Source organism: Lolium perenne, chromosome 5, assembly GCF_019359855.2.
Source record: "Lolium perenne isolate Kyuss_39 chromosome 5, Kyuss_2.0, whole genome shotgun sequence".
Taxonomy (NCBI): Eukaryota; Viridiplantae; Streptophyta; class Magnoliopsida; order Poales; family Poaceae; genus Lolium; species Lolium perenne.
In genome coordinates this window covers 164,563,103-164,579,905 of record NC_067248.2, presented here as the reverse complement: position 1 = coordinate 164,579,905, position 16,803 = coordinate 164,563,103, and the positions used below count along the sequence as shown (strand labels likewise).

The following is a 16,803-nucleotide window of genomic DNA, read 5'->3' as shown; positions in this document are numbered from 1 at the left end:
TTAAGCCGGTTTTCCGGTATCCTGGCGGCCTGAGCGCTAACAGAAGCAAAGCCATGGGCAGCGTTATACTCACGTAGGGTTAAGTTCAGCTCGCGCTGCGCCCGGATGATGTTGGCTCCGTTCGCGAGCAGTGTCTGGCGCTGCGCCTCCAGCTCCGCCTGAGCCGCTGCCGGGTCGATGTTCTGAGCGATGGGCGTGGCGAGGACGCTCATCGCCGCTTGAAGTGGTGTCTCCGGTGGCGCGGAAGATGTTCCCGCAGCGCCTGCCTCGCGCTCCAGCGGTGGCTTGGCCGCACGGGTCGATGCCGCACGCCCAGCACCTTCATCCACAGCTTCCTTGCCCGCGTCGACCGCGCCAGTCATCATCACCTCCACGCTGCCGGCGGCGCGGCCAGCACATAGCCACCTTGGCGGATCCGGCGCCACCAGCACCGGCGGAAGGCGCTGGCGCACAGGGACGGTGCCGAAGTAGATGCGGTGGCTGCCGAACTCGATGATGCGGCCATTCTTGGGGAAGATGCCGCCGTTGGCGAAGCAGCCTGCGTTGTCATTGATGAAGTCCATGGAGTAGATGCGCTGCACCAGCGCGGACACCGTGCGCTGGCCGGCGACATCGAGGATGCCCGCCCGAATGTGAACTCCGTCAAGCGCTGCTTCTTGCCCCACGGTGGGCGCCAACTGTCGTCGTGGCAAACGAGCAGATGCCATGGGATGGCTTAAGTTGGGGCCGAATGGGTGCTAGAGGATTCGGGGGAGGGTTTTTGGATCAGATTGGATGAACTTCCGGGTGCTTTCCTCAAGAACTAGGCCTAAGCCAAAGGTAGAAGAAGAGAGACACAAGGAAGAACTCTGCTCTAGATCTTTCTCTTCATTGGTCCCATAAGGTTACAAGTTTCTGGCTACACCGTAACATAACATGCAACGTGCTCGCGATGGGGTGTGCCCCCTCTCCTTATATAGGGGAGAGGGTGGCTTACAGGGGAAGAAACCCTAGCAAACCCTAATGGCATCTTTGACTAGACAAACTACTTTACAAAGTAACTTTAATCATAGGTGACGCCGGTATCTTCTTTAATCAGCGAGGCTGACGTCCTCCGGTTGCTTTTGGCGTCACCTTCTTCTTTGGCGCCAGGGCTTCGTTTAAAGCTACTTTGCTTAGCTCATCTTTGTCCTCTAGCTCTGGAGAGAATCTTTGACCAGTCTTGCCGACGTGCACTTCTTACCGGTTCTCCGGTGTCTTCTTAGCTCATACCGGTATACCTTTCTTGGGGATACCGGTATAGACTTACTCAGCCAACGCTTAACTTCGTGTTCCGGAATGAACATTAAACCGGTATCTTGATGGTTCAAACCATCCGGTTTGGCATGCCTTTGGCATACCGGGGGTCATCCCCCCAACATTCTTTGTTGTGAAGATGATCTTGGACATACTCACAAACTACCATATGGAAGTATTTCCTAAATACCTCTTGTCCTTGGACAATTCGTAATAAATTGTGTGGTATTATTTTGAATCATCCTCACACTTTGCTCATGTGCTTATTTGGTATATTCTTGCCAAGAATTTGCTTTGTGGGTTTGACTCCCATGTGTATTCCTTGCTTCTTTTGGATCTCCTTATTTCACTTGAACCTTGTTAGTGTTTTGATAAACAATGGTAGAGTGATGATCCCGCATTTGTGAATTTTGTATTCAAATGCAAAATCCTAAATAGTGCACTAATCTTGGGGGAGCTCTCCTATGTTTGTTAGAGCACTCTCTTGTTTCAAGAATTAGACTTTGGAAGACAAACCTTTTCTTTTCGGTACTTTTGTGCCATCATGAAAAGTGTTGAAGGTTTGGTTTATTGGAACCTTGCTTTCTTTGGGAGTTGGTTATCTCATTCTTGATATTTTGTTTTACTTCCCTAAATGAGACAATTGCTTGAGCATGCTTTTTTTGGATATCATCTTGCTCGTTGTGTTTAGTTCATTTGTTGAACTTTGGGGTCAATCTTGTGTTGATTTGATTCTTGGATATAGGTTGGACAACCTTTTGACACGTCACACATTTGTGTGCCATTGTGTTCTATTTTGCTTTTTGTCCAAGTCATATCTTCATTTGGTTCTTGAAAGTCTTGCATGCATATTTACTTCATGTATATCTTATGGCATATTTGCTTTCGTTGATCCAATGCATAGGGAAAACTCCACCATAATCCTAAATCGGCTAAGATGTGCATGAAATTCAAATTCATATCCATATGCACATATTTACATGGAGTTTGTACTATGTGTTGTAGTTTCACTAACTACTCGGACCCAATTAGTTTGGGGACCATGGTGTGCTTCAGCTTTGTCTTAGGTACATCTAGGATGCTTTGGATGATCGTCTCACCCATGAAGAAGAAGTGAAGGACAAGTGACTATTGGAGGCGAGCTACGATGTTATGACTAACTCATATCTACTACACCACACCATTGCATCCGGGTAACAAGTATCAATGCCCTCATGCATGATATCTTATATCCAACCATGGGGTTATCCTTGGTATTTCATTTGGTGATACTTGTTTGCCACTCTCAAACCATCTCAACTATCTCCTTCTCTTGGTGATTCTTGTGATGTCTTTGAGGTGTTTATGGTTGAAGTTGTTCAATGTACAATGAGATAAATATGAGCCTTTGGCCGTGCTATAAAGCAAATATCTCATTGGTATATTGTATTACTTCACCTTGGATATCTTGCTCTTATTCTCTTGTATCTATCTTGTGTGTGCATGTTTCTTGATTGATAAATACCTTTGTGATGTTGTGCACTTAGAGAAACTTATATACATGAGAGATGATACATTTTCTTTTGGATATCCATCTTTGTTGGAGTCCATTCCTTTATTCTTGTTTGTCTCTTGGTGGCTCCACAAATAATTTGTTATGAGTGCTCATTTCTTTCTATTTGCATTTTCAAGCACTCATGCTTGATTTTGGAACAAGCTTTAAGTGATCTTGTGGGAGTGATGATGCCATGTTTGTGCACCTTTCTTCAATTAAAATTGTTTATCTTGTGCACAAATCTTGGGGAGTTTCCACATATTGCTTAGAGCATCCTTCTTGATCTTATCATAATATCTTTCAGTTGGTTTGATTGGTTCATTGGATTGCTTGCTTCATTTGTCGAAGCTTTCTCACCTTCTTATCCTCTTGCAATCTTTGATCCTCAATATAGTTGGATTCCCTCCCGGTATTCGTCATTGAATACGTGCATTTGATTTCACTCACATTATGAGAAATGCACACCTTATGGAGGAATTCGAACTATATTGGCCTTCCGAACCTTTCGTCCATTTCGGCAATCGATGCCAATGGGGGAGAAGTTTGGACGGTTTTAGGGAATTGCTTTTGTTTGGTTCTTAAGCATTTGCCTCTCATGCTTGCATTTGTTGCTTTGCATGGTTGAATATTTAGAGGATACTCCGCTAGGCTTAATTGCCGATATATGCAATGAAAGTCAAGTTCATTCGCACATGCATATATTATGGGGGAGTTTGTTCTAAATATTCAACTTGGGTTGTTCGCTAAATTCCATATTTAAACCCTCTCAAAGAGATTGTCATCAATTAACAAAATGGGGGAGATTGAAAGAACATGGAGCCCTCATGTGTGGTTTTGGTAATTGATGACAATCCCTATGGACTAACGGTTGTATTGAGAATCTATCTTAGGTCGTGTCCATAGCCATGTGTTGGTCTCAAGGTTGCAAGATGGAGAAGATCGAGTACAATGAAGAAGACGGATGAAGACGGTGTCGAAGAGAGACGAAGATGGTGTAGAAGATGAAGAGGGATGAATATGGCGTAGAAGATGGATGAATACGGTGACGTGTATGTTGAAGGAATACGGTGGCATGTACAAGGTTGAAGAGAGATGAAGACGGAGCTTGCCGACTCGAGTGGAACGCGCAAGGTCAAGGTTTGTGCTCGGTAGGATAGTCGGTCGCATCTTCGGAGAGAGCTCAAACCTTGCATGCATTGCATCGTGTTTGTTGGTTGTTCTTGGTTCTTATCCATGAGATGGGTTAGAGCTTGTGTTCACTCTCATGACAAGCTCTAGCTCATCGGAAACGGATTCCGGATGCATCGCATGTTGCATGTGCGAGGGTGATGATTTTCCCGATATACCATATTGAGAGGTTAAACCTCTATGACCATGAGAAAATCATCATCCACTCTTTTCCATGTGTTCACCTTGTGTAGAGGTAGCTCTTGTCGCCCTCTTTCCGGCAAAATTGGTTTCACCTCAATCGAAATTTTCTAGCTCGAGTTATTGCCGTTTCCGTATCGCAGTTTAGAGAAAAAAAAGGAAGGGCGGTAGTACCGGTCAGGTACCGGCTTGGTCTATGTAAGTCCTTGGATCTGGTCCGGTATTGGGCCAGTACCGACCCGGTAGTACCGCTCGAGCTGTAGTACCGCTTTCACAAGAGGTAGTACCGCCTTGGGTCATTTTCTGCCTGTTTTCTGCACAGTTTTGACGCAAGCTGTAGTACCGCTTTGACAGGCGGTAGTACAGCTTTGGGTCGCAAATCTGACCGTTTTTCTGCCCAACAGCTATATTTTGTGGCCCCCTATTTATACCTCTCTTCCACCTCAGACCCAACTAGTTCTTCCCCTCCATTCTCTCTCCTCCATTGTTGACCTTGAAGAGCTTTACCATCCTCTTGATCCCCCACTATTTCTTGCATATTTTTGGGGGAAAGGAGAGAGGAGATCTAGATCTAGTGCTTCACCAATTGAATCCCTCTCCAAGTGCGGGGATCTTGCTAGATCTAGATCTTGGAGTAATTTGGTGTTCCTCCTCCTATTTTGTTCTTCCTCCCTTATTCCCCCAATAGCTTTTGTAGCTTTGTTGTAATTTGGGAGAGAAGAACTTGGGCATCTTAGTGATATTCTTAGCCATTGCATTAGGTGCATCGGTTTGGGTTCTCTCCGGGTTTCAGTCTCGTAGAGGGCTTGTTGACCTTAGTGGTGTTGTTGCCTTCATGGCCTTGTTACCTTTGTGGTGTTGTAGCCTTTGTGGCCTTGTAGCCTTTGTGTCCTTGTCATCTTTGTGGCGTGGTAGCATTTGTGGCGTTGTTGCCTTTGTGGAGTGTTGTAGCCTTTGTGGTTTTGGAGCCAGTTGTGGCGCGTTGGAGTCTTTGTGGCTTTGTTGCCAGTGTGGCGTGTTGTAGCCTCTTGTGGCCTTGTACTTGAGAGCCTCCGTGTTGTGGAGTTCCCTCAAGCTTGATACTTGGGAGTTTGCCCAAGCTTGTACGGGTTCGGTGACCACCCTCAAGGGTCCCTTAGTGGATCGAGGATTTCCCCTTGGTGGAAAGGCTCGAGGACAATACGGTGGCCCTAGTGGCTCATTGGAGTGCCTCGTGCCTCCACACCGCTCCAACAGAGACGTATTGCCCTTGGGTGTGAACTTCGGGATACATCATCATCTCCTCGTGCACCGGTTACTTCTCAACCCGAGCTCCTTTACCTATGCGCTTTACATTGTGATATCCATCATGCTTGATGTTCTATACCTAGCTTGCTATCACATTGTTGCTCATCATGCTAGCATAGGTGGTTGGTGCACTTAGGCAGACCCCTAGTTGATAGGCTTTGAGCTAAACTAGTAAAGTTTCTTTTATTTTTCTTTTATCTGTCATTTTTCCAGTAAAAAGCTACTTGAGGAAGATAGATGCGGCGTACGTTTCGGCGCTCTCTGATTTCGCTGAGCTAAATAGAATTCAGGCTCAGTAAACACTAAGTAGTTTTATTCCGCCTAGTTTAGCTCTCAAGTAGAAGTTTTTATAACCCGCCTATTCACCCCCCTCTAGGCGATGCCCTAGTACATTCAACCTCTCACAGAGAAACACCAAGAAGCAATAGGGATATGCAAAGTATGCAAAGGATTGAGCTCCCTAAGACGATGTGATCAAGCTACCCAACCGAAAGCCCCTCTTGATAGTGTGGCTATCTATCCTATAATCTTGTCTCCCATCAACCACCTTGAGACCAGTAAAAGGAAAACCTATCAAGGCCATACCTTTGCGTTGCGCATCCCGCTTGATCTTGATGATAACTCTTCAAGCTCCACTCAAGCCGGAATGCCTCACTTGATCATTGTTGCTTCGTGAAGACTCACAAATGCTCCCCCATACACCATGATGGGAAAGCTCCATTGATGCACATCTTCACATGTACATTATCACCAAATGGACGACAAGCTTCAAGCATATTATCCTCTTGAGATGCTCAACTTGAACTTGCCCAACTCAACCTTGATGACGATCACCCACTTGCCGTCATCCTCTCATGGGCTATATGAGATCTCACTTTTGATGCATGACCATACCACGTGACTTCACGTGGCACATTTTTCATGCTTCATGTGTTGACCAAACTTGAATCTATTCTTCACTCTTTGTATTGGTCAACCTTGTATCTTCTCATGCTCTATCATACTATCTTGAGGTGTATAAAGAATTCTTCATTTGTTTGCATGCTCTAAATTTTAGTCAACCGTAGCTCAACTTATGAGACTATCATGACACCGACTTAGAGCCATAACTTGAATTCTTCACTTGGAATCAAGCACTCAGGTTCTTGATCATTCATTGCTTATCACATAAGCTAGAACATGGCTAATATTGAGTTCCACATAAGAACTCCATCTTCATTTCTTCTTCTTGATCATATCACATATATATCTTCAAATCGATGATCTTGATGCCAATACACAAGTTATATCTTTATCTTCATGGCATCCATACTTGAATCCAACACATGGACTGCAAGTAGTACCTATGGAATATTCCTTCATATAAACTCATGAAAAATTAGTCCATAGGGGTTGTCAGTAATTACCAAAACCACACATAGGGGCAATATACCCTTACAGGGGGCCATAGGGCAGAGAGCCATTGGGACGGTGGTACGCGATTTACCCAGCTTCGAAACACGCTGCTCGGAGGCAGGGCCTACTGTTGCTTGTCTGTAATTGTCTGGGCGCTTTCGCATTGTTACAATGAGTCGTGGTTGTACCTCTAGCGCTCCCGGGATCCGGCTTATAAAGGTGCCATGATCTAGGGTTTACACGGAGAGTCCTAGCCGAAATAGAAACTCGCCTAACTACGGAATATACATTATCGTGCACGTCAAGGATCCGGCTATACCTAATCTTGTCGTAACTGGATCCGGCTACCTTAATGGGCCTTGCCGGATCCGACTCCTGGTGCAGGTCGGCCTAGATCCGGTTCCTTGTTCCTGGCTGGACTTCTTCCATCTTGATCAACAACAACTGGGCCACCCGGTGGGCCGTATGCCACCACCATCATCTGTGGGCCACCCGGGGTTGCCCGATCCCGGCACTGTCGATGGTACACCCATGAAGTATACCCACAACAGCCTTCGTGCTCGAAGGCGGCCACTTGGTCCTCCGCCTGTATGCGGGCCATCTCCATGGCCATGATCTCGACCTCCTCGTCAGACCTTCGAGGGAAGCGGGCTAGGCACATCACCCTGATGTGGTCCCAGTTGGCTATATTCCGGCGAGGCATCGGTGGATTTGGTGTTTCTGCGTCGATTAGGTGTGGTGGTCGTCGTCGCGTCGGTGGGCGTTTTTATAGCCCTACTCTTTGGGCGGGAAATTCCCCCCATGCGCGCAATTTTTTCCGACTGCGACGGGAAACATAAAACAAGCGCGAGCGAGAAACCGGAGTTGCCGTGGGCAGAAACTAACTGGAAGCGCGGGAATCATCTACTACGCGCGCACGAAGCCAGCGACGGCCATTAGCGTGCCATCACCATTAGAGGTAGAGCATCATCGTTGACAGCAGGCACGAGAGGGCACTTTAGGTCGGGCCGATGGACGCACCACCCAACCAAAACGGACAAACACCACCAAACTATACGTGGATCGATCCAAATGGACATAAATGAGCCGAATGGGTCAATGTTTTGGGTCGGTCCGCTGGAGATGGCCTTACACGTGAGAGCTGGATGGACCCATACCTGCAATGGAAGCCCGGCCCGGCCCAAATTTTCCGGGCTTGGGCCTGTGTGTGGGCCGAGCCTGGGCCGAAGATTTAGGCCCGATGGTCGGGCCGGGCCAGATCTGGGCCTAAAAATGTCTGAAAGAGGAAAGCGGCCTGGCCCGAGGCCCATGGCCCGATAGGCTTTTGTAGTGATGGGCCGGGCTTAAGCCTAAAAGTTAGGCCCGATGGTCGGGCCGGGCCTGGGCCTGGGTTTTTGCGTCAGTCTTTGTTAGGCCTGGCCTGAAGCCCGGCCTGGCCCCAAGAATGCCCAGGTGACCCAAGCATTCCTAGTGTCATATATGGGTTGGGACACGAGTACACCACCCTCGCTCGAAGCGCCTCCTTTCCTGTTCAGACCAGAGAAAACCATCCGTTCCTCTTTGTAGTGCACTTCGTGGTTAGGGTTTGGCAATGTCGTGCCCGTGGTGGGACAACGACGACGACGAGTCGCCTGAGCACCGTGTCCATGTGAGCAACCTCCCCTGGCGCGCCGACGAGCGCTCACTCAAGGACGCCTTCGCCGACTACGACCCGATCTACGCCGACGTGAGTGGGTTTTCGGTCGATGCCTGCTCGATACGATGCTTCTGCTCTTGTATTTCCTTTGTTTGCTGCCGCCAAGTTTTAGCTAAGCACTGTATTTTAGATTTGGGTGGGATCTGTGCTTGTTTGCCCGTTGCTTTCTAGGTTTAGATCCAGTTTAGCCGCATTGTTTTTGTTCATCTTTAATAGTTCAGTTCCATCGTGGCTCATGCTCGATCTGTTGGAAAATTTTGGTGATATTGTGGATGGATCTGTACGTGTGCCCTCGTCGTTGTTCTCTAGGTTTCTTTAGAGCATCTCCAGTCGCGTCCCCCAAAGCGTCCCCCAAAGGGATTTGGGACGCGCCGGACAAAAAAACCGTTCCAGCCGCGTCCCCCAAAGCCCATTTTTGTCCGGCGCGCCCCCATACGGTGTCCGGCACCCCGACCCCGTCCCCGTCCCACAGGAGACGCACCGGGCACGCCGGACACAACGAAAAGCGAGGCGAGGAGTGGCGGGGCCGACCCGTCAGCGGCACAGTTAATTTTAACCTAACCGTCGCCTACCTCGCGACGGAAGTTATTCGCGCGCAGTGACACACGGCGGCATCTTTGCCTTAATGGCGACGGAGGGGCAGGCGAGACGTCTCGTCGGTGCTGCGCAGCCTCCACGCGTCGCCGGCGTTCGCACGCCACCGCCCGTTCCCGCGCGATCTTCCCGCCTCTTCTCGCCTGTTCCCGCGCTTTCTTCCCGACGCCGGCGTCTATAAAAGGTCTCCCGGCTCAACGGTAGCCACCACACCCCGCCGGCAACAAACACAGCCCTCGTCGCTCCACCGCCGTCTCCTCCACCACCAGTAGCAATGGCGAACCGCCCCGGCGCTGGCCACTTCCCTCCACCGCCGTCCCCTCCACTTGCAGTCCCGGAAACGCAGGTCGACACCGACCCCTCAGCAGCGGCCCGGGAAGAGCGATGGCGTGCACACCGTCAGCAGCGGCGGGAGGCAATGCGGCGGCGAGCCCGCCGGCCGGCGGGAGGCGGCGCGGCGGCGGATCTGGCGGCGTTCTGCGCCCATGGTCCCGGCTTTGGCGAACGCGCGGCGGCAGCAGCGTGGCGAGAGCGACGGGGACGCCACCGTTGCGGCGTCGACGCCTCGGCGAGACGAGAGGCGCGACGGTGCCGGTACCGGGCGGAGATGGAGCAGCGGTGGGCGACGAGCGCCGCGCCGGCGCGGTGAGCGGGAGGCGCTGTGCGTGAACGGCGGGAGTCGATAGAGCGCCGGCGGCGGGAGTCGATCGAGCGCCGGCGGCAGGAGTCGGCGGAGGAGCGTCATCGGCGGGAGGCGGCGCCGATGGCGTTATGGGGAGGCAAAGCGGACCGGTTGGCGGCGGAGGACGCCGTGTTGGCGGCGGCGATGATGGAGGCGCCAACGGATGTGGAGGAGGAGGCGCCAATGGAGGAGGAGGAGGCCGAGGCGGAGGAGACCGAGGTGGAGGACGACGGCGACGGCGAGTTCGAGTGGTCCGACGACGACGGGCCGCACCGGACGAGACGGCCGATCAGCAACGCGCGCTCATCGAGTCCTTCGAGTCGGAGAAGAAGCTCCAGGACGACGCCCGTGCCCGCGAAGAGGCGCAGATTCGTCGCGCCGTCGAGCTCTCCCTCCAGGCGACCCAGCAGGGGAGGGCGGAGGAGGACGCGCGGCGGGAGCGGCACCGTCTGGCCACCGCCGAACGCAAGGAGAGGAGGCGCGCGCAGGAGGAGCTGCGGCGTAGGGGAGGCGACGACGGGGCGGGGCCGTCGAACGCACCGCCGGGCGGTCAGTAGTCTAGGTTTAGATGAAATCTAGCCGTTTTCATTCAAACTTTGTAATATATAATCAAAATTGAATGAAAACCTTTATTTTCGTGCACCAAAATTCATTTGGGGCGGCGTTTGGGGGACGCGGCTGGGGAGCGACATCCCCCAAAGGCGGCACGAACAAAACACGTCCCCCAAACACTCAATCCGGCGCGGTTTGGGGGACGCGGCTGGAGATGCTCTTAGGTTTCAGTTTGGCTGCACCATTCTCAGTTTGGATCTGTGCGTGGTGGGGCACATGCTCCACCTCTCTGTTCCCTTATCCCCAACACAGATTTTTCGAGGACTAAGATCTCAGTTAAATATTGGCTGCCCCCATGGACCATGGTCAAACACTCAAACAAATTTATACCTTTTCCTGTCCCCTATTACTGGTACAGCTAATGATTGGTCATCTAAGATAAGATGGTTCCACTTGACATGCAAATGATGTAATGCAGTAGAAACGCCTATTTTTTTCCTTTTCATATTTGGCCAACTCCAAGATAATGCCCAAGTCTGTTCCAGTTCCGTAATTATTCGTGTAATTTCCATATGTCTAACTATAGGTGTCATGAACTTTTTTCAGATCGTCACCGACCGGGAGACTGGCAGATCCCGTGGGTTCGGCTTTGTCGCCTTCAAGGACAATGAGTCGATGAAAGACGCCATCGAGGGCATGAATGGGCAGGATCTGGGCGGCCGCACCATCACTGTTAGCGAGGCCAACCAACGCACCCGCCGTCAGAGGAGATGATCAATAGCAGCGAGGAGGTCCGTCGCCTGGCCATCTAGCCACTAGCTTATCAACTTATCGCAAGTCCCTGTGTCGTTGTGCTAGTTTGTGGTCGACTGTCTGTTGCGCGTCCTTATGGTTGTTGAACATCCTAGTATCGTTTAATCAACCGCAGTGTTGAAATGTAATTGTTGGCAATCCCCATTGTTTGATGTATGGATGCACTAGGATTTCTGATTATGTGTTTCAACTCTATCATCTGTGTGCCTGCTTCACAAATTGTTTCATGTTTCAGTGGTGTTACATCACCAAGCTTGAGCTGAATATGTGGCTACTCATTGGAGGTAGTAACGTTTCATTCCATAATTTGATAAACAAAGCAGTGATTGATACTTAAAGTAAGCACTAGGATGTCTCAGACGTGTCTACGGCGGAGGCTCGTGCCCTTCGAGATGGTTTAATCCTAGCAGGACAGATCGGGTGCAATAGGATTGAAGTCAATTCTGATTGCCTCGACATGATTGAGGTGATGCGGAATGGGGGAAATTCTTTCGGACCAGCGGCAGCAATTTATGAAGAATGTTCCTCTCTTTGTCAAAACTTCGTTATAGTTCAATTTTTTCATTGTCCTAGGGAAGTTAATGTAGCGGCATATTGTCTAGCTAGGCACTCAGAAGTGCTTGGCATGATGAACCTCCTGATTTCTTAGTTTCTAATCTGTCAAACGATGTATCCATATTGCCAAATTAATGAAACTAGCCATGTTGACTTTCCCTCAAAAAAAAAAAAAAGTAAGTTCTGGCGATTCTTTGCTGTGCATGAAGTGTGGCGTTAATCTACTGTTGTGAATAATTGTAAATTGCGGGCTTAGATGATTTTGTTATCAGAACTGACAGCAGCTTATACAGGCTGTTCACGTGATTTCTCTAGGATCAACAAGCTATGTCATCTCGTCCTGCTTCACATGGTACATATAAAATGTGCGCTAAATATGTGCATGATTGTTGGTGTGAGCAAATGGAGACAAGCTTGTGCTCAATACAAAATGCTGGTCTGAGCATCTTTTGGTGCTAAAGAACTACTGGTATACTTCGTTGCTGATTTATGTGCCCTTATGACATGCCAAGGGACATTCAGCTGTTTCTCTAAATCTTAGTATACTATGAATTTCTGTGACAGATGGACAGATTTAGAGCAAAATTATCAGTTCAGAGCATAGTGTATTTTTGCTGCTTCAGAGTTGCATCATTCAGTATTCGGGCTGGCTGCATACAAAAATATACAGTAGGTCATAAACTCACCTGCATGTGTATGAAAAATGTAGCATTTGCTCCTTCCGGATGCTAGCCTCTTGCTCAATGGCCAAAACTTTGCAACTAGGCTAACTGATTGCTTGCCTTATACTGTCAGTAGGGTAACTGATAGTTAAGAACCATGTCTTCATTTTCTTGGTGAATCTGTATGTGACACACTCCTTCAATGCAGCCCCTGGGGTAACCGATCGCTTTCCTTATACTGCTAGTGGTTCGATACAACTATACAAGTATGTTGCAACATAGAGTGAACACTTCACATTTGCTGGAAATTCCCCATAGTTGGGAATGCTATTCTTATTCCATTCTTCAAATGATGCATAAAAGGGACTAGAGCGAGCTTTCTTAGTCTTCAACCATATCAAAATTGAAAATCATTATGTTCAAGTCCGAAGTCAGTTCAAGTAATTATCCAACTTAAACCAGTAGATGACCCCAGATGAAATCCAGTAAATGTAAAATGGTTAATATTCTTGATTTTGGTATCATCAATTATACTTTTTACAACATCAAAATTATTTATTGCTCACTAACAGATGTAACTACTCAAAGAGAAAAATAGTGTATGATCAATGCCGTAAGTGTACAATGTATTCATGAATTAAAGAGAACACTTTACATGTTGTGACAGAAGCATTTGCAGAAGTCAGGTGTATGTTACATTGACAATGGAAGAAGCATTCTTTGTTTACTTCTCTTGTGCTTTCTCTTTAGTCTCATGCATATATAAAGAAGTGCAGCACCAAATGCAAAGCAGAAAGCAAGTCCTACGAATTTGAAATAAAAAGCAACAAACGTGAATAGCAGTAAAGCAAATAACACTAGCTCCCATATGACGAGCAAACCATCAAGCCTGCACCAACAAACATCAGATACTTGATTAGGAAGCAGATGTGACCTGAATATTGCTTGCTAAAAGATGAAATTTTACCAATCTTCAGCACTTATTTTTATGTGCTGGAAAAATGCAGATAATACAGAAGCAATCAATATTACACTGGCATTTATTTTTTTGGAAAGAAGCATCCATCAATGTCGCACTCACACTAAATGGTGATCCACTATGGCTTGTTCCGAGGAAGTGGCTGTTGGGGATTTCGTTCAACCTTGATGAATTTGATTGGTGGTTGATGTTATAGCAGTGGCTAGTGATGAAATTTTCATCTCGTTTAGCCACAGAAGGAAAGAAACAATTTGGCGATGTTGTTGAACAAGATAAGGGTAACAATGCCACACTGGATAGAAATGGAGGAAGTGTAAAGCCTTATCTACCAAACAGAGCAGTGATCAGATTTTCAACTCAAATATGACCAAACTAACTTAACCTTAAACCGGGGAAACTAAACATTGGATCGATCAGATAAGGAGATGAACCTGCAGACCAGATCTGAGAAGAATATGAACATGTCAGGGTTAGGGGCTTGTTTACCATGAGGAACTGCAGCTTGCGGTGGAGGTGGAGGAGAGGAAGGACGAGGCTGCCCAGGCCTGCCTGGATCGTGCCTGATACTCCTTCACCTGATCCACCAAGGGCTGCTGCTGCTCCTGGTCAACTTCCGCTCCTCGCGCCATCCGGCGACGACGGTGGTGCGGGTGAGATGTGGAAACCGTGGGGGATCTGTCTCTTCTACGTGGGCCTTTTTCTGAAATTGGATCCATCTCCAGTATTGAGAGCAACAAAAGTTGGGGTTGGGCTTTGGGCTCATTTCCTTCTAGACGACTCTTCTTCTCTATGGAGTTGGTTAAAAGAAAAAAAGGTCTTCTTTGTCAATTTTTTTTTTTAGTTTCTTCCTCTAATGATGACAAACTCTGCAGAATTCATTTTGACGACATGATCAATGAAATTCTGATTGTGTATGAAAAATGAGATGAAAAGAATCAAACACTTAGCATGATTGATCAATTGGCATGTATCCAAGGTGTATTCTCGAAAAAATTGCATAGGTGTATATGACATGCCTCACTCGCTCCGTTTAGACATCATTCACCTTAATGAACAAAAGTGTGTCGTGAGCGAATAAGAGGTGAGGCACTCGTAATGCTTATATGCACACCTTAATGGGAGGGGGGGGGGGGGGGGATTCCACATGTACGTACTAATCTATGAAGACTATGATTGCAACAAGGCAGAGAAACCATCAGCAAAGAGAAACAAGAACGGCTACAACATATCACCTACTGACAAGGTTAATTTTGAATTAACCATCAAATCGGTATGTTTTCTCATATTCAAACAAATATTACTGAGAGGAATTTGTTTTCTCATATTCAAACAAATATTACTGAGAGGAGTATTTTATTAAATTTGTCACCTTAAGTTTTAATATTTTATTAAATTTGTCTTTCTTTGCATGTTTTCTGAATTTGACAAGGAATAACTAGACTGCCTCGTGAACTATATCATTTTTTCAAAACATGTTTTCTCATAACCAGTTGGGACGATGTAAACTTATTGATTTTCAACTTCTGCAGTAAATCCTTCGGACTTGTCAAGCATAGTAATAAAAGTATGATCTATGGTCGATCAAATAATTACGCCAAAACTTTGGCTCTAACGCTCTGGATTGACCCTACCGTCGCTACCAACATGTAGTTTTTCCTACGGCATCTCTTTCATCTCCTTGCATGACAGGGGACAAGTCTGTCACTAACTAGAGAAATCCATACACAAGATCCAGATCACGACATAATAATATATCACTTAACATGCCACTCAACCACCCAACACACTTGTCACTACATGTATGAAACACTTCTCTGAGCAATCAAGGAGGAAAACTGTACTAGTCTCTTTTATCAAATGACTTCTTCCTAACGGGGGAGAGGTTCCCCACCTGAATATATTGAAAAAAAGGGGCAGACCCCAGATCGTTTACAGCAGAGAGATAGAGAGTTAGAGAGTTACAGCGGAGGAGTCATTAGGAAGGAGGGTTTTGGGTACCGCCTAGCCAGACATGCCAGGCATCAACTCCAGCCCGTTGTGGAACGGGGAACCGCCCACGCCACAAGGTGGCATCATCTCTGCACAGCTTTAGAAGAAGAGGAAGAGAGGGCGCCGCCCCCCGGAACACGGCCGCATTCCGTTGCTTCCAAAGCTGCCAGCAGCAGAGCAGGGCGAAGGCCGGCGCCGTCTCCACGGTGATCGACGGCGGCATGGGAAGGAGGTGGAGGTCACTGACATGTGCATCAAGCGGCACATCGACGCCGATCGTCGACCAGAAGCGGGCAGCCACGGGACAGTGGAGCGCCATGTGGCTGGCGGTCTCGAGGGTGGCGTCGCAGAGGGGGCAGCTAGCGCCGACCGCGTCAACAATGGTCTTCCGGAGCAGCGTGTCGCGCGTTTGGACACGCGACATGGTGAGGAGCCACCCAAAGAACATGACCCTGGATGGCGCACGGCTTCGCCAAATGAAGTCCGCATTGGTGGAGCAGACCCCGCCCAAGTTGCACAGCCTGTAGAGAGCGCCGGTGACCAGCTTGTTCTTTGTCCCGGAGCAGCGGATGAGGGAGCGACGGTCGGCCTCGTCTCCCAGCGTCACCTCCCTGAGGGAGGCCCGCAGCGCGACAAGCTCCGCCGCTCCAACCCGCGAGAGACACGGAGCCAGGATGCCGTCCACACCCGTGGCAAGGGCCTGCGCGACCGTAGCCTCGGGAGAGGTAGTGTGCGAGAAGAGCGCCGCGACGGAGATTGACAAAGGCCCTCCCGGCAGCCAGTCATCATGCCAGAAGGAGGTGCGGCGGCCATCACCAACCGCGACACGGGTGAGGCAGCGGTAGAGGGGGACCAGCCTGCGCAGCGCCGCCCAGTGACCACCGGAGGAGGTGGCCGGGCCAGCGACGATGGACCCATTGCCCATTTCCGCCCAGCGCCAAGCAGCCCAAGGGGTGCCCGTCTGGACGTGAAGCCTGTGAAGAAGCTTGACGAGGAGGCACGCGTTTTGTAGCCCGAGCACGCGGACGTCGAGTCCGCCTTCATCCTTGGGGCGACATACCTTGTCCCAAGCGACAAGGCATTTGGCGCCGGAGGCCCGATCCTCACCGACTCCCCAAAGGAGCGCGCGACGGAGGGCGTCCAGGGTGGCAATGACAGCCGGGGGGAGCTGAAGCGCCGCCATCGCATGTGTTGGTAGTGAATCCAACACAGCGTTGACAAGGACGAGGCGGCCCGCGGGGGAAAGAAGCAGCGCTCTCCAGCCCGAGAGGTACTTGTCGGCCTTGGCGATGAGAGGCGCGAAAGCCTCGAGCGCGAGCTTGTCACAGGAGAGAGCGGCAGGCCCAAGTAGGTCTGCGGGAACCCCTCAACCACACAGCCCAGCACCTGGGCAGCGGAGGAGAGCGACACGGGGTCCATGGA

At 49.1% G+C, this 16,803-nt stretch overlaps 2 protein-coding genes across 2 annotated transcripts; one reads left to right on the top strand and one right to left on the bottom strand.

Moving 5' to 3' along the window:
* Nucleotides 1-8,355: 8,355 nt before the first annotated feature.
* On the top strand, nucleotides 8,356-11,301 carry LOC127304913 (glycine-rich RNA-binding protein 7-like). The gene is made up of 2 exons (XM_051335462.1): nucleotides 8,356-8,585; nucleotides 10,990-11,301. The coding sequence occupies exons 1-2, from the start codon at nucleotides 8,451-8,453 to the stop codon at nucleotides 11,155-11,157; spliced, it is 303 nt and encodes a 100-aa protein (XP_051191422.1). The 5' UTR covers nucleotides 8,356-8,450; the 3' UTR covers nucleotides 11,158-11,301.
* A 1,714-nt stretch (nucleotides 11,302-13,015) lies between these two features.
* Nucleotides 13,016-14,088, bottom strand: LOC127300484 (uncharacterized). Its single transcript, XM_051330604.2, has 2 exons — nucleotides 13,879-14,088; nucleotides 13,016-13,302 (listed from the first exon to the last, which is right to left on the bottom strand). The coding sequence occupies exons 1-2, from the start codon at nucleotides 14,019-14,021 to the stop codon at nucleotides 13,107-13,109; spliced, it is 339 nt and encodes a 112-aa protein (XP_051186564.1). The 5' UTR covers nucleotides 14,022-14,088; the 3' UTR covers nucleotides 13,016-13,106.
* Between the last annotated feature and the right edge of the window lie 2,715 nt (nucleotides 14,089-16,803).